Here is a 25182-nt window from a genome sequence, read left to right on the forward strand (position 1 = left end):
CCGCGGACGAGGAGGTACAATCTCCTTCTTTGGGAAGTCAAATTGGATCGTTGGTTGAACACTAATTGACCCGAAATTTAGACGGGTGGAGCTCAGGAATATACCTATCTGGGATTCTTACACTTGCGTTCCCTCATCATCATCCGAGTCATCGCTCATGTCAGAACTATCATCATCTTCCCGATGGACTTGTCTCTCCCTCCGCCTCCTCCTCCTAACCTCCAATTTGTCCACTGCCATGTCGGTGCTCCCATTGGAGAAATGTGAAGCTAGTCCAACCAGATTGTCATCGTCCACTTGGTCATCGTTGTTTCGCCTCCCCGTGATGACCGCTGTCGGGAGCGCCCCGTCCCCTAGCCCTACCGACCTAGGCGGGGCCCCAGTAAAGTATTCGGCGCCGGTACTCGGTATTGGCGGGGAATAAGTGCGACGGATTTCGGCAGCAGCTCCCCAACCAGCATTCTTATATGCCGGAATGTTTATAGATGCTGGATTGACCGAAATCAGTCGCTCTCCAACCCCATCTCTCATCCCCTGAAGGTAGCGGGTGCGGATCCGATAGATAACGAAGCTACTCCAGGGTCAGCGAGTGGAACAGTGAAGATAAGAGTTTTCACTCGGCAAATACTCTTGGTTCTGAAGTAGAGACATGATGGTACTAAGGGCGGAGCGGCAATTGCGCTATCGATAAGGTGCCCAGCGGCTTGTTGTAGAGTGTCAAAATCCACTGGACCCCAGTAGGTCAGGACCGACTGTCTCAGGCAAACCGCGAGGATCGGGGGGGGGGGACGGGGTGAACGGAGTTCACAATCGTAAAATTGGCCAAGGCGAATAGATAGGCTGGGAAATTCGCAGCACCAGGACAGTTGCCGGTAGGGGAGGGGAAGGTTTCGCGGGGAGTGACCTAGAAAGAGATGGCACCCGACTTCAATTTAGGAGTGAAAGTTGCGCCCAATTAAACATACTATTGCAGAGAGAGAGAAAAAGTGTTCGATGCCCTGTAGAAAGTATTCTGTAGGTGATTGCATGATAAAGAGGCAGGGGTAGGGGTAAAGAGTGTGGATAGATTGATCCACTCAAGGCGAGCACCAGTAAGTGTGGGAATAGTTTGCTCCTTTCTCGATATTCTACGGGAGTCCGAGTTATGAGTGAAAGCCGCCGGACAATCATATTGTTAGATGGGTGGGGGGTTCAAACAACAAGCTATATAAAAATGTCTTGGCGAATATCATACTGGTTTTGTATGGTCTGTTTGTCGAACCAGCTCCAGTGTATGCACCGGTGTGGGGTTCTTTCTTTTCCTTCCCCTTTTCCGGACGGTGGTTTGACTACGCACTGTGCCTTACCCGCTAGCTTACTTTACCTTCACGATATCCCTGAAAGTAATTGCCTGAAAATAGGGACTGGTGAGTATTGAATCAATTTACCAAGTAACACAGAGGAATAAAAGAAAGAAATGTAGGTTCAATTCGGTAGAGATGAAAAAGTTCTATTTCCCATGGTGGGTGTGTGTGTGTTCATTGTGTTGCTCAGAGAAAGAAAGAAAAAGCTATAAGAAGAAAATCCTGCACGCCAAGCCCCCTCTTACACATGAAAGATATCCAGAGCCTCCTCCCCATCAAATACATGCAACGAACCTCCAAATCAAGCAATTCTCCACACCGGTACATACTCTGATACGAGGCTGGTGACAAATGGTCAGTATCAAACAGTACAGTGCAGTGCAAGTAGACTATTGGTAGGACGCTTTCGGCGCACTACATTCTAAAGTCGTAAGAACTTTCAAATATCTCAAACGCTCAGATTATTAAAGAATTGTTGGCTACTACTCGTATGGCCTGCAATATATTGTATGATACAAAATTGGAGTTGAAACCGGCGCCAAGCCTTGCCATTTCCCATGTAAAATTTTTAGAAATTGTGCTAGGGCCAATGTTCGGTACAGTACTGTACTAACCACTGGCACGCCCCGATGTCTTCTCAGCTGGTTTGGGGGGTAGGATCCGGGGAACTATTCCACATATACTCGAGTAGGTAAGGAATTAGTTTGGATTGCTCAACTAGATTAGTGATTGGACGGTCTCGAATACGGCTGTTTTTAGCAGAAAATATTTGTTCTCTGCGGGTTTATACTTGTATATCTCTAGTGATACAATGCCAATAAAACATCAACTTACACCCAGCTTACGAGTGAAGGAAATAGTGGAACAAGGCCGGCTATTTTCTCCGTCCACTGTGAACCCCGTGAACCCCGTGAACCCCTATGACAACAATTACCCTTAATAATGGGCACCCGGGAGCAAATTTGATTTGCAGTCCATAGGATCGTGCATTAGCGACAAGGTAGTGACCGGACAGGACCAGAAATACCTTCTACTTGTACTGTTGGAACATAGATCATCATACATTGACAGATCAACACTTGTCCCGTCATTAATTTACCTTGTCGCAACTGCACCATACCGGAGCAATACTGGTGCTGTGCCAGTACTGTGCACTCTCTTTGGTGGGCCTTTAGCATAGAGATATACTCGCATCAACAGAGATATCATACAGTACAAGTATTGATAATAGGCTGTGGGGTGGCCTCCATCAAAATGATATGGTAGGTTGGGCTGTATGATACCGATTGGTCACGACAACAGGATGTATGGAAGAAGATTCAATAGAACTACCGGTCCCATAATTCACCTGTAAAGAGGATCCGGAAGATGAAAAAAGCTGAAGAAAGATGTAAAGGGAAATCTATATCTGGTGCTTGCTCTTAGGCTCCTCTTCTCTCCTTTTTCTGCCGAGAGTTCATCACCCCTTTAAGTACAAGAATTCCTCCTAGGATGTCAAGGAATTCGGGACGAAGTATCGATGGATTTTTCTTGCGTTGAGAAGTCCATCCACCCATCTCACAGCACCGACCTGTACACGTACTGTACAAGTACTATACTCCAGCGGAGCCGCGAAATCCTGAAGCCAGGTGTAAGAATCAACACCACGTGACCCCAGTCGTGCTGCAAGCTCCAACCCGGAATAATTTAACACCTTTCCCGCAACAGATAGTCCCACGCAGAACAAGAAGCGACCTCAAGACGGTATTCGGACGCCCGCGTTAATCGTCTAAGCATGACTCCCTCCTCTTCTGGAGGCAGTAGGGCCCCGCACCGTCTCCTGAATTTCGAGCCTGGAAACTCGTCCTCATCGTCTCCCAGCAGCTCTCCTCCGCTCGGGAATCATCATCAACCAACAGTTGAGGAAGAGAGCGATGGCCTCGATTCACCAAGTACGCGAGGTCGGGGTCATAGCGTCCCATTAGGCGAATCGGTAGATCGTGCAGATAGGTTTGCCTTTCCATGCATTGTGTCCGAAACCCCCGGTGTCTAACCCGTTTCGCAGAATAACTTTCAAACGTCGGCAGAGGGCATCTTCGTCTCGCTATTCACTCTTTTCCGTTGGAACACCATTAGGCATAACGACTCCGTCTCTCCTCCCACCAGAACCAGCGTACAGTCCATATTCCTCTGGAACCAACCTCGATCAACTCCATCGTTCAGAACAGGGCCAGAAAGACCCGGCGCAATCGACCTTAGACCCTTGGTCATCCGAAGGCCCCGGACGGCGTGTTTATGATGACCTTACGGCTATAGATTGGATATTTGAATACACAAAAGAGCGGATACGTACTCGGGCGCTTTTCCGGCGGAAACGGATACTGGGACACATTGCGCAGTTATGGGATTCAAGTCAGGTATGGATTGTGCTAATAGGCACAGGGATAGCGGCCGGACTGCTAGCGGCAGGTATTGACATCGTAACGAACTGGTTGGGGGATTTGAAACACGGCTATTGCGACTCAAATTTTTACCTGAGTCGGGAGTTCTGCTGCTTGGGACTCGAGCGTAGGTTTCTACATGTCGGGCTGCGAATAAACGGTAAAATAAAGACTGACCTTCAACCTCTGCAGCGAGTGACAAGTGCGTTAGTTGGATTCCATGGAGTCAGGCGCTGAGAGTGACGGGCTCTAAAGCTGGTAGTTATATCATCGAATATTTATTCTATATCATTTTCTCTGTACTGATGCCATGACTGACGACGATACGCTCTGTCCGTCTTTCTAACTATTATATTCGTACAGATTGCCTTCGCAGCAACCGCAAGTCTCTTGGTCACGAGATATGCCGCATACGCACGCCACAGTGGAATTCCGGAGATCAAGACTGTTCTCGGGGGTTTCGTTATTCGGCGATTTATGGGGACCTGGACATTAGTCATCAAATCTCTCGGCTTGGTGAGTTTGTGCATTCTTGCCTGGATCAACAATTCTAATGTTCTGGTATACTAGTGCCTGGCGGTTGCCTCTGGTCTATGGTTGGGTAAAGAAGGTCCTTTAGTCCACGTTGCATGCTGCTGTGCCAATCTACTCATGAAACTGTTCTATGCGCTGAGGAAAAACGAAGGTAGATCCCCGGGCTTAGAAGAACACCTTTGGCACGGGATTGATATCTGTGAATAGCCCGTAAACGTGAAGTTCTCTCTGCGGCCTCTGCGGCCGGAATCTCAGTTGCATTTGGATCACCAATCGGAGGAGTACTGTTCAGCCTAGAGCAATTATCATACTACTTTCCAGACAAGACCATGTGGCAGTCCTTCGTCTGCGCCATGGTAGCTGCCGTAACACTGCAATTCATGAACCCATTCCGGACCGGCAAACTAGTCTTGTACCAAGTGAAGTACACCCGCGGATGGCACGACTTTGAAATGGTCCCGTTTGCCATCCTTGGGGTTTTGGGGGTTCGTTCTGTTCCAAACTGTTGGGATATCGTTATGGGGTGTTTTAAACTAACAAGTGATAGGGCCTCTATGGAGCCTTCTTCATAAAACTGAACATGAGCATCGCCAGCTGGAGGAAAGAATCCAAGTTTAAGAAATACCCCGTAACGGAGGTGGTAATTGTTGCGGTAATCACCGCGATAATTAACTTTCCAACAACCTTCATGAAGTTCCCCCCCCTCCCCCCCGTGGATCAGTCCACTAGCTAACCCCGCAAAGCCCCCAATCTTCAGAACTAGTAGCGAACCTTTTTCAGGAATGCTCCCCCAAAACCGACGACTTCCTAAACCTGTGCAGCCATGGCAAAGCCGCCGGGCCAATCCTCCTCCTCCTATCTGCGTTGCTAGTGATGCTTCTAGCCTCAACCACCTTCGGTCTGCAGATCCCCGCAGGAATAATCCTCCCATCAATGGCCATTGGTGCGCTCTACGGGCGTGCAATGGGGATGGTGGTCCAAGCCTGGCAGCGCAACCACCCACGCATCTGGATATTCACTTCCTGCGATCCCGACATCGAGTGCGTGACACCCGGGGTATTCGCCATCATCGGTGCCGCCTCCGCCCTTGGTGGGGTAACTCGAATGACAGTCTCTATCGTCGTGATAATGTTCGAGCTGACAGGAGCACTAACATATGTCCTACCAATCATGATAGCAGTGATGATATCGAAGTGGGTCGGTGACGCGTTCGGCAAGCGTGGCATCTACGAATCCTGGATCCAATTTAAGGAATACCCGTTTTTGGATAATCGTGATGACCCGGTTCCCGATATTCCGGTCAGGGAAGTCATGACCAGGATTGAAGATTTGGTGGTTATCACGGAGGTGGGACATACTATTGATTCCCTAGAGGGGATATTGGCAAGCCAGCCGTATAAAGGATTTCCGGTCGTGAGCGATACTCGCCAGGCCGGTTTAGTGGGGTACATCTCTAGATCGGAATTGCGATTCGCGCTGGATCAAGCACGGACTCGTAGCGCTAGCGGTGATACGGAGTGCGTGTTTACGGCGCCGCGCAGCGTTATCGAGGGAGATTACTTGGACTTACGGCCCTGGATGGACCAAACTCCCATTACCCTCTCGCCAAAAAGTAGTCTCATGCTTGTCGCGAATCTGTTCCAGAAGTTGGGCTTGAGATATGTGCTTTTTGCCACACATGGGTTATTGCAGGGTGTGCTCACCAAGAAAGATGTGTACTTTGTGCTCAATGCTGAGGAGAACGCTGCCGGTGTTGCTGGGAGGTTGTCCGGTATCGGAGAGGCCAGGGAAGGGAGGAGGTTGCTGGGGGGCGATTTGGAGAGCGAGGCCGATGAGGATGACGAGGTTGGGTTATTGGGGGGAGGAGAGTGACGGGTTGTAGAGGAAGGTTTCTGGCACGTTCTGTTTCTTTCATGTGTACTTTATATTTGGGATTTGGTGGGAGTTTTTGGGTCATTTGTTTCAACAGATTGTAGATACATGTGGGGATTCTCGAGAAGGCTGAATTGGTTGCGGTTCAAGTTGTTTCCAGGAAGCCTTAGAAAATTACTGTATTTGTGAAGGGGAAGAAAATCGGAATCAAGAGATTGTCGAGTGAGTACTCATGATCTGACAGTCTAGTCTAAGAGCTAAAGTAAAGGTCATAAACTCCCCCATTCCCATTTTATCCCAAAACCCTATCAAATCTAGAATATCTCCCACCAATTCTGACCACCAATATCAGCGGATACAAGTCTAGGCATTCTTCTGCACAAACTCGTCAATATACTGAACCAGTTTATCCACGCTAGCCTCAGTGATCGAATTGTCTATGGATTCCCATGTCAGCCACAAGATGCAGGAGAATAGAGAGGAGAGGCAAGGCACACAATTACTGATCCTGATACCTCCGACACTCCTGTGCCCCTTGAGCCCCAGCAACCCCCTCTCCTCTGCGCCCCTCAAGAAGACCCCCTCGAGCTCCGCAGGGTGAGCCCTGACGCAGATATTCATCCTAGAGCGCGCGCCCTCGAGTGGAACGACCTTGAAAATCCCGGGCGCACGCCCCAAGGCAGCGTATAGCCTCTCCGCTTTGCGATTGGCAACTTCTTCCTGTTTTGCGAGGCCACCGGCCGCAACAAGCTCCTTCATTACCTCGCCGGCGATCCAGACGTCGAAGATGGGGAGGGTGTTGTAGAGGGAATTGTGCTTTGCCAGGCTGGGGTAGGACATCATTACTGGCGGGACGGGGAGGCCCAAGGCGCGGAGCGTGCCTGGGGTTGGTTGGATTTGGAGAATTGAGGATTTCAGAACTACGATTGTGAGGCCGGTTATCCCGATGTTTTTTTGTGCGCCAGCCTGGTGGTAGTTAGGTATCGGGTGGGATAAGAGGGGGGCAGAGAGGGATATACGAAGATGACATGAAACTTTGAAACGTCCACTCTACGACTGAGTATATTACTACTCATATCCGCCACCACAACCCCACCCTCCAAGCTCCTTGGAAACCCAGGAAACTCCACCCCGTCAACCGTCTCGTTATCACAATAGTACGTGAAAACTCTCTCCTCCCCTTCAGTCCTCTTCCACCCCTTCTCTTCTTCAATCCCACAATATCTTCCGAAAACCTTCCTCGAATCGGTAACCACATTGACTTTCTCCTCCCCAAACAGCCTCCTCGCTTCCTCACTCCCCTTCTGACTCCACCCTCCTGTAACAACGTAGTCCATCCTTGCCTTTTTGAGCTTCTCGCGGACGACCTCGATGTCCCCGCTAGCTTTGTTGAGCTGGCTCTGCACCCAGTAACCTAGTAGGTTGTATACTACTGCGGAGAATTGAGTGGTTCCACCGCCTTGCATGAAGAGGACAGTGTAGTCTTCCGGGATTGACAGCAGAGTACGGAGAGAGGATTCGGTGGATGCGAGTATGCCATGAGAGAGGGCGGAGCGATGTGAGTGCTCGGCTAGGCCAAGGCCGGTGTTTTGGAAGTTGAGGATTGCAGAGGAGGCATTTTGGAGGACGGTAGTTGGGAGGCTTGCGGGGCCAGCGCCGAAGTAGGTTATCTCGTCACGGGCGGGCATTTTTGGAGAATCTGGTATATGATTTTTTGGAGGGTAAAGATTATTTTTGTTTTCTTTTCTTTTTTGGAGAGATTGGGAGAATATATATGTTGGCCTGGTGGGTGGAGGAGTATGATAGGAAGAAGGGAAGGGCCGCCCCACTAAAGTTTCTTTTTGGTGGGATCGACATTGGTTTTTTTACGTGGGGCTCGGCGATCCTCAACAATATCTGATCGGGTTGATGGCGAGATAAGGATCACTGGCTTTATAGGATATTCTCCATGACATTGTTATAAACAAATGGGGGGGGGTATAAATGGATGGCAGGGCGTATTCGAGAGTTGCTGTATTCTGGACTGCTAGGTCAGTAGAGCAAACCCTTGAGAAAGAACTGGACTACCTTCATCCCCAAAGAATAACATGTCCGTGACAACTCCTCTCTATCCGAATGCCAGCCCGAACTTGCCCGAGTGCTATTATCTCTAAGCTACAGCCACTCTCCCAATTCATGGAATTGACCCAATTGAGTTGATCTCTCGGTGTTAACATAAGTTACCTTCTAGAGCCCACCTGCGATGCCGTGAGAATCAACGGAATCTTACAGTATCAATTCTTCGAAGACCACCGATGTCCGCGGAGGTGCGAAATAACTGTGTAGCGTGCCAAGTTATGATACTCGCCAAGCTTTTCTTGCATCCAGGGTCTCAATGAGGCTCAAAAAATTTCCTCAAAAAGCGTCAATTACAACGACACTTTAAATATACCCCCACCGAGGACAAAAAAGAAGATCATCCCCAATTGCAATGCCACCGCCTTTACCCCGGGTGAGTAAACAAAATCCTCTCTATTGAGTTTCCCGCATAAAGGTCTAACAATTCCTCCCACAGCCCCCCACACTAAACAGTACAGTTGAAGTTACAAAATACCTCCGTTCCCGAGACCTGCCTCTCCCGAGTCTCCTCTCCTTCGCCGAGAGAGTCCTACAAGACAACAAACTATTTTTCCCGCGGAAGGAAGAATGGCTACTAGAGTGGTTGGTACAACGCTTGGGCGAGAAGGGCGACGGGAGCGTCAGTGCTAGGTGTGATCCCAAGTTCTGGCGGATGCTGTTGAAACTATTGCGCACCTCGTCGCATGCTTCCGTCGCAACAATTTTGAAGAAGCATAGCTTTTTGCAGGTTGTTGGGAAGACACTATCTGACGGGACGGCGCTGCCTGCTGTGGTGGTGGGGGATGAGTTTGAGGTTGATGAGGATGCGATGGATATCGATCGTGGAGAGTCGTATCATACGCCGCGGGAAGAACTAGAGTCGGTGGAGTCCAGTGGGACGGAGGAGGGGTCTCCGGTTGTGGATGGAAAAGTGGAGGCTTCGGTGTCGAAATTGCTGCCGAGTGTCTATCATGTTCTGTCGTATCTGCAAGAGCAAGCATCTGGCCGTGTGAGGAGAGACAATGGGGTTGTCGCAACACTTCGTGGGACACCGGAGCTTGGGGCTGAGATTCTTGGGTCGTATTTCGAGGCTTGTTTGGTGTTATTAGAGGCTGGAAAGACTGTTTCCGAAGAATGGACGCGATCCGTTCTCAATGTGTGGAAGAGTTGCATCTGGGGAAATCCTAATTCAAAGAAGGCGAGTTCCCTATTATTCCGGGCTTTGGGTTAATACTGACCTTCTGCTGGTAGCTCTCAAGTGTATTTTCTACTACCTGCCTTGCACCGGTAAACAACCTCCTAGCCTTCCAACCTCCGCAGCCAACATTACAGCCATACCTAGAGGGACTACTTTTAGAATTCATTTTCACACCGAGAGTAATATTCCCAAGCACCCCTGGGAAACCATCCAAAGCATCCTCCACAGAACTAATGGCGCTCATGGAACCACTAAAATCACAAACCACTGGCAGAATCCAACTTTTCCACCTCGCCATAGGCCCGCAACTCCGTCGAAGCAAGTCAGACATCGAAACCGTCGAGACCCTAATGCAGGCGATAATACCCTTTAGTTACGCAAAAAAATCTCCGGAACTCTTCGCAGACCTACTTGAGTTGCTGGTGGAGAATAATATTGATCTCTCATCTGAAACTTTATCGCTTATTGTTGACGAGACGTCAGGCCTTGCGAGTGGGAGGGCACGGGATGTGAGGTGGAGGCTGATTGACCTGGCTCTGAAACTCGACTTTGACATTTTTCTAGGAAGGAATAATCAACGGCGCGGGGATAATCTTATCCATGCTATTGGTCACGCCGGCGTTGGTGACAATAACGAGCAGATCCTCAAGACGCTAGAAGCCTTAATCGAAAGCTATGCAAAGGCTCGGAACCTGGGTGGGTTTATCGAGATATGGGTAAAAGAATTACGATCACAAGCTGCACTGTGGGAGGATGATGCAGTAGCAAAAATGATAGGAGACAGGCTTGAGAAAAACCTCTCGAGCTTCCAAATAGAAAATATCTTCAAAGAAGTTTGCGAAGCGGGTTCGGATCTTAATTGGGTCCTTATTGATGCGCTACTGCGAGGCGTGAGGACTGAAGCAACTGAAGCAAAGATTAAGAAGTACCTACCGAAGCTTGTGAGCGCTGTGGAGGTATCCACAGGCGGATGGCGGAGGTGGAGGGTGCTGCTTAGGGTGATACAGATAGATAAGACCGCTGTCGATCAAGGATTAATCCAACGAGTTAAACCTGGTACGAAGAGGGATGTCGACCCACAGGAGACGTTGTTCTTTAAGGAATTCCAGATCGCTCTCTCCGGCTGTATCGGTGTGTCCTCTCCAGAGGATGCTTTAGACCTTGCTTTGCCGTCTACTAGTGGCACAGGGTGGACTGGTTCCGTGAAAGATATAAACAACATGAATCTCTGCCTAGCACTAAAAACGGGGTTTGTCAACAACTGGTTGGAATCGATCGAGCATATCGGAAGCCTCCCTGTAAAGGAGAGATTCATAGACCACTTTCTAGATATGGCGTTGCGTACTAAAGACAGCGAAAAGTCACTGATCACCGCCCGGAGTCTCTGGTTGAATATGTTGGCTGATGGGGAGTTTTTCGAGCTTCCGACGCTTAAAAGTAAATACTCTATAAGTTTTACCTAAAATGCCTTCACGTATTTCATACTAATTCCACCGGACATCTAGACGTCGCAATGGCCGGTCTCATCCGTCGTCTACGGCCCTTCTCAGACATGGACTGCACCTCCCAATCCTTAGCCGAGGCCACAAAACACCGACAGGGAATGAACGATGAAGCCATCCAACGATACGCCTTCGTAATAGATAGCATAGCACACTATCCTCTCGAAGCAATAAAGCGGGCAACCAGAGAGAAAATCTTAGACACTTTAGTTCTCCTCACCTCTAGCCCCACCTCGACCAGTAGTAAGCCTTCCTCCGAGTTAGATTCCAAGGCGATCCAAATGATGGATCGACTCTGGACGCTCGGAAACGCTAGTTCGTTCTTAGCCACTGATGCTACGGGGTTTGTGGAATGGGCCGGTAGAAAGGGTGGGGATATCGCTAGGAAGATTCTGAGGCACACGTTTTCAACAAAAGAGCAAGAACGCAGTCGGGAGTTCCTAGTGAGTGTGACGAGAGCGGTAGATGAAATGCCATTATCTGTGGTGGAAAATTCACAGAGAGCATCTATAATTATTGAGGAGTTTTGGAAAGCTGGCCAGGAGGATGCCGTACGGGGGTTGAAGGATAAGTTGATGGATAGTCTAGAGGAGTTATTAACGGAGCCCGAGGGTGACGGGGGTACTCTCCCTGATGTAAATTTCCTGCAGATATGGCGTAGGTGTTGGGCCCTTGAGCGAGGCGGCCAAGGGGGGTGTCGGACAGGTATAAAATTCCCCTTGGATACTTTCCGCATTTTAATACACGACTGACATGCATTTAAAGCAATGCAATTTGCCCGGTATGTAACTCATTCAGCAATGGAGCATGGTCTATCAGACCTTTTCTGCGACAAAGTGCCGGCGGGGGGGGATGAAGTCCTCGGAGTTGTTAGAGAGGCCTGCATTCTTTTCTGCGCTTCTTCGGAAACCTCCGATCAGGCGATAGAAACTACAGCCCTGGTTATGAGTATGTTAGGATCTAAGTTTACTAAGACGATGGGCTTCAATTCCATAGGGAATAACCATCCAGACAGGGATGGATCTGGACAGGAGTTGATAACCGCATTCGAAAAAATGACTGAGAGACTTAAGCACGACGCCTTCGAGAAGTGTCTTGCAGCAATTGTCGATGGATATCTACTAGATATCCCGGAAGACCCCGCATTCAGCCCAAAATATAGAGAAGTCTTAAAAACCATAGTCGGGAGCATCAAAAGTAAGCAATACCCCTCCAATCTACACGTCAACTACGCTGATAACCTGTAGGGCCCGACGACGAGCCCGCCAAAAAAAAAATGGCCACCTGCATCTCGAAAACCTTCTCGAAACTCTCCCGAAACCTGCACAAAATGCCAACAGTAGAGGACTTCCTAACAGTAACAAGGTGTATGGAGGTAATCCTCCGCGAAAAAGTATCTCTACCCCGACCTCCCCTTCTCTCCCTCCCGTTAAACGGCTGACAAGTAAAGCTCTGGGCAATCCACCAATCCAACATTGATGAATGTCTCACGGCAGTCACCCTCTCTGCTAGCCCCTCCTCTGGTCCGCATTTCACCGCTGCTAGCCCGGACGAGATATACCTCGCATTATGCAACCTAACACGCACAATCCTGACCCTCCACCGCCGCCGGATTCGTGGTGGACGGTACCACCTCGTGATTACTGCTCTACAATCGCTCCTCCATTGCATAATCAAACGAAAGCCCGCTAGTCTTCGCAAGAAGTCCGACAAGACAGTTCACCCTCCTTGGCTACTCCCCACGCACTCCCCCATTCCCAAGCAACTCCTTCAGGGGATAACCCCAGCAGGAGTTAACGAAGGCTTCAATCGTCTTCTCGGGGCGTTTTGTGAGCCGTCGGTCGGATCGGTTAGACCAAGACATGCGGGTGCGAGGGCAGGAGTGGACAGCGAGCGGGAAAGGGAAAAGAAGGAAGTCGCGGGATGTGTTGGCGGGCTGCTGGCGGAGGTGCTGAAAGGCGGTTTAATGGGTGGATTTGAAGGGGATGTTTCGGTTGGCGTTGGCAAGATTTTTCAGGTGCTCGGTAGTGAGGGGGTGAAAGTTTTTGCGCACGGGTTGGACAGGGAAGGGAGGGCGATGTTGAGGGGTATGTGGGAGGAGCATAAAAAAGGGGAGGGAGAGGAGATGTGGTGAACGGGGTCGCTTTGGAGAATTTTCGACAGATATACCAGGGGTTATTAAAAGTGTTGCTGGATTCCACGAGGAGTGGAAGAGATAGATGCGTATTGCTGCTGATGTTCTCTGTACTGTGCTATTAGAAATGGAAATATGGTTCTTTAGATTTTGAAATACTCTACTAATAACCACACCTCTCTCCATCTCTTGGTATACTTTATAGGATCGGGGTTTACCGTTCCCGCGCTTGAACGATGGACCGGAGGTTTATCCAACTGCCCTCGGCGCACTCCACCCGAGTGATAGAATATGATTACCTCACGAGACCACCCACATATCATATCTTGCCCCGGCCCCAGGCTGCAGTTCCCGCCCCGGCGGTTACCCTAAGACTGACTACCGGACCGGGTTTCTGAGTTGGTGCAATTTTCAAAGAGATATAGTATCTTTAGGCCGAGGGACCGGAGGACTCCGGCGAGGAGAGTAGGTAAATCCACACTTCCAGCTTCCTCCATAACCGTACCTGGGGGATTGTATTTGCAGCGATTTGAGTTGTTATTTTTGTCTTGGCTAATCTGCTATGGAAAGCGTGTTTGTTGTACAGTACCGCCTTCCGGTGCTGAGTTCTGTTCTTTGGGGGTTGTACTGTACATGTACAGTACAGTACTATCGCCTTCGCTCTTGTCTCTCGTTCGGTACCGGTACTTGGCGTGTCCTTTCTTGGTGCTTCGTGGAGGGGTACGATCTGATTCGGGATCTGGGATTGGGGTCTCCTCCCCGTGGTGTAATTGTCCGGGTGTGGGTTGGAGAGGCACTGCTTATATCTTGACGATCTAAAGGTTTTGCGTACTGGCGACTAGCTGTTGTCGTGATTAGGTGTTCGGGGGCTGTGGAATTCAGGGTCTTACTATATGGAACTCCATCTAGTATGCCTCCTTATTGACTACATGGTTAGTGATGTATGCTAAGACTACCATCCCGGTCAGATAATCCCACCAGGAAACGATATCATATCGTACTGAATTCTCAACCAATCGTTCCTAACCCCAGTCCAGTTTCTAGCAACGCCCGAGGCCCGTGTCCTCACATATCCACTGAGGGAGATAGGGCTCCACACAGACTTTTCCAATCACTGGTCGTGATTTGCTAGGATACCAAAAGAGGATCCTCCTAAAGAGTTACCAGAGCGCTTTTGTTCTCCCTCTTTCCCCCCGTAGACCGCATCCGATGTTGGTATTCACAATACGGCGTCTACAGTACCCACCCCATCCAGCTGATCCGCTTTACCACTGTGGTACACAACTATCAGGCGAAAAAATTGTACCTAAACCAACTAGAGATATTCTAGTTGTATATATGGTGTAGAAAGCAAGTTGGAGATATTTCAACTTTGAAAATTGGGTTTCGAGCACAGTCGGAATGCAATTCATAGCGAAAGGGGCTAAGGGCTCGATTAGAAGCATGTTGGAAAACTGCAAGCAGTCATTGATACTCAATGGGGGGGGGGGGGGTAACCGGGTATTTGTCTTCGAAATTTAGTTTGTTCATTGGGAAGGGTGATAAAAAGGCACCTGGTTCTGGGCCTATTACTTCTCCGATGTCATCGCTAAGTGTTACTCGAAACTTCCGGTGTCAGGATGTTTTGGTATATGTGTGTGATTGATACTTCTGCTAACACGCCAGCACTACAAGCGTCCGGTCAACAAGTCGTTTTCACTATTAGATATAGCTCATGGAGGTAGTTACAACAGCCTGTTGAGCATACCCATAGCTAGTCACGGCTACCGAGACCTACCTAGTGGATAAGCATACGGAACAGCAATATATCTGAGATCGATGGAGAACCCCAGGAAAAGCATTTGTTGGGAAAAGGGGCACCCGTATTTCTCAGATAGCATCCAGGAGTGCATTCAAGTCTATTCGGAGTCGATAAACACCCTACTTGGGGTCCCTGACACAGAAGTTAGAATCCGCCCGGCGAAATTCCTCCCCTCCAAGGCCACGCATACCGAAGCGCATCAAGAACTGCCTACGCAGACCAAACACCACACCCCAGATATAACATCCAACCTCACCGCTTCCACCCTTCTATACACGCACCCAATTACGCAATTCAAACCACCCTTCCCCCGTCAATAAATTCGAGCTCTCCACGATGCCTCTGCTCCTATCACCACCACAAACCACACACCAGCATTCACATCCCCACCCTATCCAACTCAAACTACTCGCTCATAAATCACCAAAATGGCTTATTTTTATTCCTCCTCCTCCTCTCCTTCTTCAAGGGTCAGTCAGCTACAGAACTACCTCGCTATCTACAAACACCAGATCGCCCTTGTCGAAGCCCGCATGAAAAGAAAGACGGATGAGCACGACCTGATGCTGAAGCAGGTGAAATACTCTAAAGAGTACGCCGCTATCTTCGATGAACAGCTGGAGAGAGCTTTGCAGCCGATGTGGGACGAGCTTATAGCTTTGGGGGAGAAGGTTGAGCGCGTAGGGGAAGAGTTGGAGAAGCTGAAGGGGGGAGGGGGTAAGGAGAGCGGAAAGGAGGCGGGAGGGAGTGAGGAATATGGAAAGACCGAGGTGGGGGGGAGCAAGTAAGGAGGGCAGAAAGATGGAGGAGCGAGTTTGATGGTATTGGAGGTTGAGGGTTCGCAATGATTATTGTTTTTGCTCGTTTTTTATGGGAATGAGTTGGCCGTTTTTTATTCCTCAAAAAAGGTATGCTGGTTTTAGGAATGGATTGCCATTGCTGAGCTCTGTGGGGTGGGTGGGTGGTAAGGGTGAGCAATTGCCGTTAGTATTTGGTCTTGGGATTGTTCATGTGTCGAACTGTGGTGGGTATCGTGGCTTGTTTCGTTGGGTAAATCAGGCGTGGTGGTATAGATGGTGAGGGGGTGGTAATGAAACGTACAACGCTGAATGATATGATGTTATGATCCAGCGGGATTCTTGATTCTACCCAATCTTACAATTAGAGGCTCGAGAAAAGAGATGCTTATTCACCAGTCCTGATTTTCCAGAGGCTAAGCCACTGGTCCTATAATGGAATTCTGTAGAGGGGACGTTACGAGTTCCGAATGGCTGCGTAGTGGAAGTGTCATATACGAACACCAAAAGTGCCAGGATATCTATGGTATGATACCTCTTGGCTGGCTTGGGGTTAAACTGCTACCCAATCCTTCGCCTGGGAGGTTAGGTCACTTAAGTGTATACCGTGGCATGGGGGGTTTAGGGGAGAGATTCGGTCATGAATGCTGTTCAACCTAGCCAATATATTTACGATACTTCAAACTCCTCTGGCAGTCGGATCTTATAATATCTCAAAAATAAAAAAATAAACAATCTTTAAAGTGCTCCGACTTCAGATCCTCAAGAATCACCCCCTCCCCAATAATACGAACACGTCCTATCATACAAGGGAGAAAAAAACTAATATGTATCCTTCAATCACTACAGAGATTTTCTCCTCCCGCTCTCCCAGGCATGCCCCACCGATCCTACTTCTCGGGCCCTGCTTGTTATCCCCAGTACCCGATATTTGATGCTGGAGTGTGTCCTATAATACGAATCCTATAGCAAACCTTTTCTTTTTTGCTGGTACTCAACACTAACTCAACGGTGCCGCTCGATCGCCACTACGAGGTCACGTTTTCGAGTAAAAGGACGGCCACTCGATGTTAAATATAAGTCATAGATAGCAATCAAGGTGGTAAACCATATAATATATTATGATACCGGATTTTTGGAAAATCCCTCTGGCAGAAGGAGAAAAAAAGTGCCACTCTCAAAACCTAATTGTTTAGTGTCTGAAGGGAAGGTTCCCACAACATGTGAACACTGGTAAGCTTTGCGCGTTCAGGGCCTCGTCAAGTGGAGGAGGTAGCAGGCACCTATCTGTGGGAGGTTAGGTATGCGCCACTGTGAGGGAGAGGAGTGTAGGTCCCCATGGGTATTACCCGATGAAGAGTTTGCCCGGGTGGCTGGTAAGTCGGATTGTGCTTTGGCGTTTACAAATTACAAGTATGAATACTTGTAAGCGAGTGATTTCATATGATAGGGTGGTTGTGCAAAGGAATGTCCAAGTTATGGGGAGTTTTTTTTTTCTAATCATGTGAGATAGCGCGCTAATCACTCTAATAATATTATAACATACACCCCGCTTACATAATTATGAAAGAGAAAAACCGGAAAAGGTAAAAAGCTCCAAACATCTCCTCACACCAGCAAGTATTCCTCGCTCTATATGATACATGAACGGTGCATTTCGTTGTTCCCTCAACCGTGAACATGAAAGTCAGAGCGAATGGCAAGGAGAGGAAGTGACGCGCAAATATGTAGAAAGCCGAAAGACGATATTCCCCTTAATGGTCGGACTAGTACTCGTATTGGATCTTGTTGTCCCTTTATACCTCTCAAGGTCAGCACGCATGCCGCGTGTACTGTACGGACAAAGAGAGCGATGTTCGCCCACACTGATCTAAAATTTCTAGCTTGAAATTCGACCTATTATACTCATGAGCATCTCTATAACTTCCTTCCAGCGCCCCGCGCTTGACTGATACCCGTCGAATTGGAATTGGTATGGTGCCATGCGTCTGAAAAGTACACTGTGCTTGTTGCAGCGTGTAACGCTCAATCCTATAAGAAACCTGTCCTATGCTCTAAATATTTCTTCATTTCAACCTTCTTCCCTCCAATTCTAGTGATAATATAGATGGGCAAATTACTTGTGACATTTTCCGGTAATTCAGAAAACTATAGATATGTCCTGATATCTACTGCTATATAGTTGATAACATGAAATTATGGAAATTGAACATAATCTTTGTATATAGGATGTTATGTGTTTTGGGACAAAAGGCAAGTTCCTTATAGGGTGGAGCACCACACGCTGCGATAAGCACTGTGCACTTTTTTTTAGACGTGTAGCGCCATACCGGCTCAGTCTAGAGATAGCCCTATGCCCTCCATCGGCGGCTAAGATGAGTAGAGGATAACCCTTCTTGTTCTCAAGGTTAGCGTCGACACTGGGAGGAGGAGAGAGCGCGGTTCGGGGAAAGTTGTCTAGGCTTACCACTCCTCCATGGCTGCAGATATGGTGTCATACGGGCCCTGTCAGAATTGTTCGTGAGTGAGGATCTAGGGCGTCTTAGTAGGTAAGTTATGTCTGAACGAATACAATAAGTGCCGTAAAAACTAAAGCATCACAAACATGCTATCATACGTAGTAAAAAAAACATTACGAAAAAGAGAGAGAGAGACCTGTGCAGCCCCTCCAAGACAGGTGCTGGGGCAAAAAATAACAAAACAACACCCCTCACCATGCCGGAAGAGGCAAGTCCAACCACATATCTTAGTTTTTATGGGGATAGGGAGTGTTCCCCCCCCCCCCCCCCTTTTTTCCCCCCCCCCTATACCCAAACAGCCCAAAACTACTTTGAGAAAAAGCATCCCTCCCACCAGGAAAAATTCCTCCCGAAATATTATTTTTTTCCAGAAATTGTGGCTTTCCCCCGAGAGGGGTTGCTTTCATAAAAAAACGAGAAAAAGATGTACCCCCTACAGTACAAAATATTAGCTCCTTCCTTCTTTCGTCTTTTTTTAATTATATAATTATAATTCCTTAACAGAAGATTTGTAAGGGGGGGGGGTTTTTTTTTTTTTTTCATGCTTTTTAGAAGCTTTTATTTTATCATTATTCTAGTGATGTCGTACTTGCTCAAGTCAGTGGACTTCGGCCACCCCTTCTGTGCTTTTCGTTATGATATCTTCGAAAGCTCCGAGAGTAATCGATGAAGGTGCTGACTCAAATATCATACCTTCCTTCACTGGATCTTCCTGGGTGATGACACCAACCGCTATTCTCAGAGAGAGAAACAAGAAAGCCAGTATCTGGGTTTTCCCAACCTTCTCCATTTGCCTACTCTAATAAACTCCCGTTCGATCTTCCATCTCCTATTCAAGGGAGTCGTGTTCTGATCTTACGGAATCCTCTTGCCAAAGTGGCTGAAATCCTGGGTGGGGCGATAACTCATAGGGTCGCCCGGGGCTAACATTAAATTTTTAGGTTAATATATGTCTTGTCATACACTGGTGGTCTTGTGAGCGAGGAGGATTTGGGGTATCACAGCTCCTGTATCATACCTGCTGCACAATAGACCAAACCACGCAAGAACCGTCCTTACCCTCTTGCTGGCCCAGGCATGGCTATTCGCTGGTGTGGTGTCATAATTATTAAAATTGGGCATGATATATTCGGAAAATAGGGCTAGGGTTTTATTTCACAGATTTTGGCATCTCCGGTGATAGGATGTAGCGGAGCAAGCAGTAGTGTGTCGTGGCATTATATGATAAATGGTCTGCAAAGGAAATAGATGGCGAAAACTTGGTGGTATTGAGAGAAAATAGTGGGAGGAGATAAACTGACGGTTTTCAAATATATAAGACGAGCGAGTCAAGTTTAGTGTCTGTTCCTACCCGTTGTCCGCAATGCCTATACTGTACATCACCGCCCAGAAAAAGATGAACCAAATACCAACGAACAATAGGAACGAAGAACAACAGGAAAGGAGATGATATGGACCAAGTCTGACCGGGGCTCCAAGAAAGGAAAAGGTGAAGAAAATAGAAAGAGCAAAGTGGATGGATAGCAAATGGGGAGCTGAAATGGGAAAAAACACCCTCCATCAGTCTGTCAACATTGCTCGGCAACCATTTATGGAGTGGGAATATTTCAGGTAACGAGGAAGGATGTAAACGAGTAAAACCAAAAGACAAACAAAAGAGGCCGTGATAAAATACCGGTCGACCGCAAGTGAGAGAATTGATCGAGTGTTGCTAAGATGGGCGTCAGCTTTCCTTAGAAGGTAATAGAAGCCTCGGGGCCGTATGAGAGGGGGTTGAGGCAGCCTGGAGTGCTCAGTTGAGGGAGGCTACCATCTGCGGACTTGGGGAGATAGTCTTTGAGGTCCGATACTGGTTCCCGCTCATTGGGGTCTGCCAACCGGCGTGCTTGTTGGCCGTTAGTGTCTGTGATATCGACGTTAAGATTACCACCTCTGAATGGGATACCTACCATACTTGCCCCTATGCCCAATGGAGGCCGGGAGGGACGCCTAGCCAATGTGTTATGCTGTGTCAGAATTGACACTGCCCCGTTCCAGTAGCATCCTTATGACTTGATCATGTCCTTTAAAAAGAGCCCTTGTCAGTGGTGTTTGTTTCGCCTTATCTGGGGTGGAGGTGTGGACATCTTTCCGTTCCAAAAGCATCTTTACTAACCCCTCATGCCCGTACGCAGCGGCCCACAAGAGTGGCGTCCGGCCATATCTGGTGTCTGCCTGGTTGGGGTTGACATCCCCCCGTTCCAAAAGCATCTTTACTAACCCCTCATGCCCGTACGCAGCGGCCCACAAGAGTGGCGTTGGGCCATATTTGGTGTCTGCCTGGTTGGGATTGACATCCCCTCGTTCCAAAAGTATCTTTACTACCCCTCATTCCCGTTCTCAGCGGCCCACAAGAGTGGCGACCGGCCATATCCGGTGTCTGCCTGGTTGGGATTGATATCCCCTCGTTCCAAAAGCATCTTTACTACACCCTCATGCCCTCTTACAACTGCCCAAGTAAGAGCTGTGAACCCTGTGCTATCGGTTGCATTAACATCCCATTCTTTCATCTCCAATACAGCAGCAACTATTCTCACGATCCCGAGAAACGCTACTCCGTGGAACCCTGTGAACCCCATAGGTCTTCTCCTTGCGTCAAAATAAGGGTTATAACACAATAGGATTAGCTCAGCAGATATGTGCTCATCAAATCCATCTAGAAGTTTTAGTGCAAGTGCTTTCACATTTTCCGTCATCCCCCTTCTTATGTGCTCCCCCCAGTAACAAGAAGCATATTCTAGAAATGGATTTGTTTTGAGGACCAAGTAAGGAATTGGAGAGAAACCCCGGAAACTCTCAAAATTGAGGTATGTCAAGCGAACCTCTGCAACTGCTGAGTGGGGGTTATGGAATAGCGTTGGATCACTTGAGAGATGCTCTTGCAGAGTATAGTGCACCAGTCGGACAGTGGACGTAGATGCCTCGACCGTTACAAGACCCAGACAAGAAGCTAGGAGCGTCCGTAACGCAGGAACGTTCCCAACATCCAGACCCGCAGATCCCAGCCCCACCCCCAAAGCACGACAGAGTTCATTGGCCTGTAATGGCCGCTCTGAATACAACACCCACATTAGGACATTCAGTCCGAGCATCGATTTGTTTCCCTTCTGGGCCTTCAGTCGGGTTAGAGTTGCCGTGTAGGCATCACCCAGTCTATTGCCCTTTGTCATCTCTTCCAGTTTCTTCCTTCTCTGGCGAATCGTCACCTCTCCCAGAATAGCGTCGAGGTTTAGAGAAACAAGTAGGAATCTACACATAATCGTGGGTGAGTATTGATCAATGATAGGGAGGGAATGTTAAATAAATGCTCTTATATGTCGGATATCTTTTCTAGGATAACTCTGATAATATCTGCCCGTAAATCGTCGTTCATCGCCTCCGGATCGGTGTCCTCGTCCAACCTCATCTCCAGATAACTCCTAATGTCATCTATGGTAGGGCTGATGGGTATCACAATCGCCTTGCTAAAATATCTTTGAATATCTTCTCTGATATGGGGTCTCCCGGTGAGGAATATTCGCGTACTAGGGGACTCCAGAACAATACCCCTCAGCGACTCCAGCAGTTTTGGCAGATGCTTCGGCAAGCATTTGTCAAGTGCATCAATACAGATGAAAACTTGGGGTAGCGAAGCAATAGCAATCCCCAACATTCTCATCAGGTCCGGAAGTCGCAACCCTCTACCACCAATCTCTTTCTTCCCTTCTTGAAACGCCTCACGCAGATACTTTGGGATATCCCCTCTGCCTACTAGCTGTTTCAAAATAGCCCCCATCATGTTGGTGATAGTCTGCTCTTGCTGAGCAAGGAAGTCGCAGTAGAAGCATGAAACGATGATATCCTGCCCCCTTGCTTGATCGCACAGGCTGTCAATCACCAGCGAACTAGTATTTCCTATAGTCAGCAATCTTCGCTCTCTTTTTGGAAAATCCCGCCGCTTACCTTAGATACGTCTTGCCCACTCCCGGATTCCCGCTACAGAATAAGATAGCCCCATCAGCCCCACCCTCACTACCTCTCCACTCCCGAAACTCTTGTTTCCAATAGCCAATCCCCTACACCATCGAACCGCTCGTTTCTCACGCCTTGATATCTGTTATTGGGCTCTAGCGGAGAGAGCCAACGCATAATCTGCGCATCCTCATTGGACATGTAGACGTTTTTGTTGAAGCTACCCGTTATGTTGCCGCAATTAGCATTGCCGTCGCCGAAGCTGACTGATTGTATATGTGTAGCTTGGACCATTGTATTTCGTCAAAAGTGAAAGTCGAATGTAGGAGTGGTAAAATAATTTGTAGGGGGTATCAGGGGAGTCGTAGACAATCAACAATTAACCCACGAGAACAACGGAGAATGATAAACTCATTACCAGTGAAGTAGAGGAACTAAAATTAGAATTAAAAATATCAGGAATTAAAATTAAAGGAAACGATGCTAGCTAATTGAGCGATGTTACCGATCGCTCAGAAGATCTTAGAATTAAAAAGGAGGATAGTGAGTCGCGGTTAGTCTTAGTGTTGTAGGGGCTTCTTTTTGTTCTGGAGTTGTTGTGATTTTTTTAGAGAAGGCCCTCAAACCTGTTTCTCCTTTGTTGTCGCACGAGGAAGCAAGGAAATGGCGACGTGAATGAAGGAAAAGAGATGTAAGTGATATCTATGGAAGGATAGGGATGATTTTACGTTTATATGTGCTTCTGTCATTACACATGGTGTAGAGAGTGCCGAACAAGGGAACGAAGTTTCTGACCATACCTTTCTTACAGCTACTCCATAATGCTCAATTCCCATTCCACCCCGCCCACCGTACTACGGTGCTATAAGACAAGAGTGGTATGATCGGGAAGGATATCATAAAGTGATGGGCGCGTACAGCATATATCCTGGCCAAGAAGGTTTTAACTATGATACTGGTGTTTTCCAACACCCCCTCGAAATAGTGCCAGTCCAAGCTAATTAATCTACATTTCGCCCTCATTCTTCCTCTCAGCAATGGGAAATAGATCTAGAAATGTATGCAGCGAAAAATAAACTCCAAAAACATGCAGAAGAGAAATGACTACCGCTAACAAGGGTTTGAGGATTTCCATTTTCTTCCGCCCCCAGAGCGTAGCACTAGCTACTCGAACTATTATATCAGATAGCCCTAAGCACGGTCAACTGCGTGATTTGAGGAATATGAAACATGTTTCACGAACACTTCTGCCGAGTGACTGTGGCACTGTAATAATTCCACGGATGCCGGCGCAAGCAGCAAGTAAACCACCAAAACCTTCAATGTAGGACACTCGTTGCCAAATCTCTCCACGAAGGTCACCTACCACAAATGTTCGCAGCGGCATGCCAAGGGTATTGGTTTATAATTATTAGGGGGCGAGAACGAGCTCTTTTCCTCAGTAGCACGTTACATAGGCTGTAAGAGGGAATGCCAACGGGGAGTTGCAATGCCCTGCAAAATCCCCTAAGCCGACTAAAATTTTAAGTAACCCAGGGAAGTCTCCGGCCCCCCTCCAATGGTGGCTTGAGTGCTCCGAAAGAGATCTTGGCAGGTGCGAAGATAGTAGACTATACCCCGCAAATTCGCATGGATCAGAAGGGCTATTGGCGTTTCCGGATCAACAGTAACTAGTCCAAGACAACATCCAAGCGGAAAGAAGGGATCCTTCCCTGGACACAGACCATCTTAGGAGACTACGGATCATGCTCATGGTAGCCTCCCCTTTTGTCGCCAGCAATGTCAGTACAGGCATGCAATTCCGACTCTTGATTCCGCGGTGCTATCGCACAAGCATCGGCAACAAGGAAGCTAGAAAAAATTTCATCTCTTGTTACCTAGCTACTCAAGTGGTATAGGAGGGGGGAAACATTACCAAATGAACCAACTCCTAGGATCCTCCCATATAACAAGGCCTTATCAATAGAGCCACCGCACTACTCCTCCAGCAATTTCAGAACTCCTGTGCTTCCGGAAACCCAGTCCCCCACCCCTTTAAGGTGCGTAGCTAACACGCCCCAATGCTTTTCCATTCGAGAACCTCCATCCTACCACCGTAGCTGTTGTGAATTTTGCAGCGTCGCAGTGTCCACCAGAGACGGTGAAACTGTTGACATCGCCACTCAAGCGCTATCTAAAGGTTTGCTTTCACCGTTTCAGTGGAAACGAGTAAAGTGCCATGCCCCGACGAGCTAATCTCAGCAACGGCCGCATTATTGAAAAACTGCAGAGCAGGCCTCTGTGGTGATGGGGTCTCACTGAAAAAAGCCGGGAAACTAGAAGTGTTAGATCAGCCCTAGCATTGTGTAACCGGATTGCCAATCAACTAGTGAGGCTGAGATCCCTACTGGGTAGACTAAGCTCTAAGGGATCAATTAGCAGAGGGTAGAAATTCCAGTATCCGCCACTGGCCGCACACAAATTCACCCAGCTAGATCAATGTCCCAGACCTTCTTTTCCTCCCCCCCTCCGCACCATCAGCACAGTATACCCCCGGCAGACCATTACGAGATGTGGTTCGACATAAATTTACTGCTTTCCGCACCCCACTCCCCACAATTCCCATTCGCGAGCCAGCCAGGTTTAGGTATTAGTGTAGAACATCGAATCGGTACAGTATGGCACAGCTTCCGCGTGAAAGCAAACATCCAAATAAAGAGCCATAACCTTATCAAACAAACCAGGAGCAATTAACTTAGCTCTACAAATATCCCCCTAGCCCAACAACTCTCATAAACCCCCCCCTTGGGGGATTCAATATCGTAGCAGTAACCCACTTCCAAGATATCTTTCACACCCCATCCAATCCAATCACGACCAGTCCATCATACTCTCAAGTGTTTTACTCAGACCCCAAGTTGGGCACAGATACACTTTTGTGAATTCGCCGGACATATAAATCCCACCCCAGCCGATCAAAGCACACTCCTTTCGTC

At 48.2% G+C, this 25182-nt stretch overlaps 3 protein-coding genes; 2 read left to right on the plus strand and 1 right to left on the minus strand.

The window, feature by feature from the left end:
* The first annotated feature begins 3059 nt into the window (after nucleotides 1-3059).
* On the plus strand, nucleotides 3060-6380 carry GSTUM_00008045001 (uncharacterized protein). XM_002839817.2 has 8 exons: nucleotides 3060-3332; nucleotides 3388-3890; nucleotides 3956-4062; nucleotides 4127-4279; nucleotides 4334-4448; nucleotides 4505-4782; nucleotides 4845-4990; nucleotides 5041-6380. Exons 1-8 carry the CDS (start codon nucleotides 3118-3120, stop codon nucleotides 6167-6169), a joined length of 2646 nt encoding a protein of 881 aa, XP_002839863.1. The 5' UTR covers nucleotides 3060-3117; the 3' UTR covers nucleotides 6170-6380.
* A 12-nt stretch (nucleotides 6381-6392) lies between these two features.
* On the minus strand, nucleotides 6393-8005 carry GSTUM_00008046001 (uncharacterized protein). XM_002839818.2 has 4 exons: nucleotides 7576-8005; nucleotides 7189-7512; nucleotides 6667-7135; nucleotides 6393-6606 (listed from the first exon to the last, which is right to left on the minus strand). Exons 1-4 carry the CDS (start codon nucleotides 7855-7857, stop codon nucleotides 6533-6535), a joined length of 1149 nt encoding a protein of 382 aa, XP_002839864.1. The 5' UTR covers nucleotides 7858-8005; the 3' UTR covers nucleotides 6393-6532.
* A 634-nt stretch (nucleotides 8006-8639) lies between these two features.
* GSTUM_00008047001 (uncharacterized protein) lies at nucleotides 8640-13246 on the plus strand (the record flags this gene model as incomplete). XM_002839819.2 has 5 exons in its annotated part: nucleotides 8640-8660; nucleotides 8724-9492; nucleotides 9570-12163; nucleotides 12214-12359; nucleotides 12479-13246. The coding sequence occupies 3 exons, from the start codon at nucleotides 8640-8642 to the stop codon at nucleotides 10925-10927; spliced, it is 2148 nt and encodes a 715-aa protein (XP_002839865.1). The 3' UTR covers nucleotides 10928-12163; nucleotides 12214-12359; nucleotides 12479-13246.
* Between the last annotated feature and the right edge of the window lie 11936 nt (nucleotides 13247-25182).

This window comes from Tuber melanosporum, assembly GCF_000151645.1.
Source record: "Tuber melanosporum whole genome shotgun sequence assembly, scaffold_41, strain Mel28".
NCBI classification, from domain to species: domain Eukaryota; kingdom Fungi; phylum Ascomycota; class Pezizomycetes; order Pezizales; family Tuberaceae; genus Tuber; species Tuber melanosporum.

Excerpts from the sequence above, each read along its gene's own strand:
- GSTUM_00008045001 (XM_002839817.2), top strand. The coding sequence starts at position 3,118 with ATGACTCCCTCCTCTTCTGGAGGCAGTAGGGCCCCGCACCGTCTCCTG. Across the intron at positions 3,333-3,387 it reads TCGGTAGATCGTGCAGATAG|AATAACTTTCAAACGTCGGC; the intron begins GTTTGCCTTTCC and ends CCCGTTTCGCAG. Across the intron at positions 4,783-4,844 it reads CCATCCTTGGGGTTTTGGGG|GGCCTCTATGGAGCCTTCTT; the intron begins GTTCGTTCTGTT and ends AACAAGTGATAG.
- GSTUM_00008046001 (XM_002839818.2), bottom strand. The coding sequence starts at position 7,857 with ATGCCCGCCCGTGACGAGATAACCTACTTCGGCGCTGGCCCCGCAAGC. Across the intron at positions 7,513-7,575 it reads ACAACCTACTAGGTTACTGG|GCAAGGATGGACTACGTTGT; the intron begins GTGCAGAGCCAG and ends AAGCTCAAAAAG. Across the intron at positions 7,136-7,188 it reads CAAAGTTTCATGTCATCTTC|GCTGGCGCACAAAAAAACAT; the intron begins GTATATCCCTCT and ends AACTACCACCAG.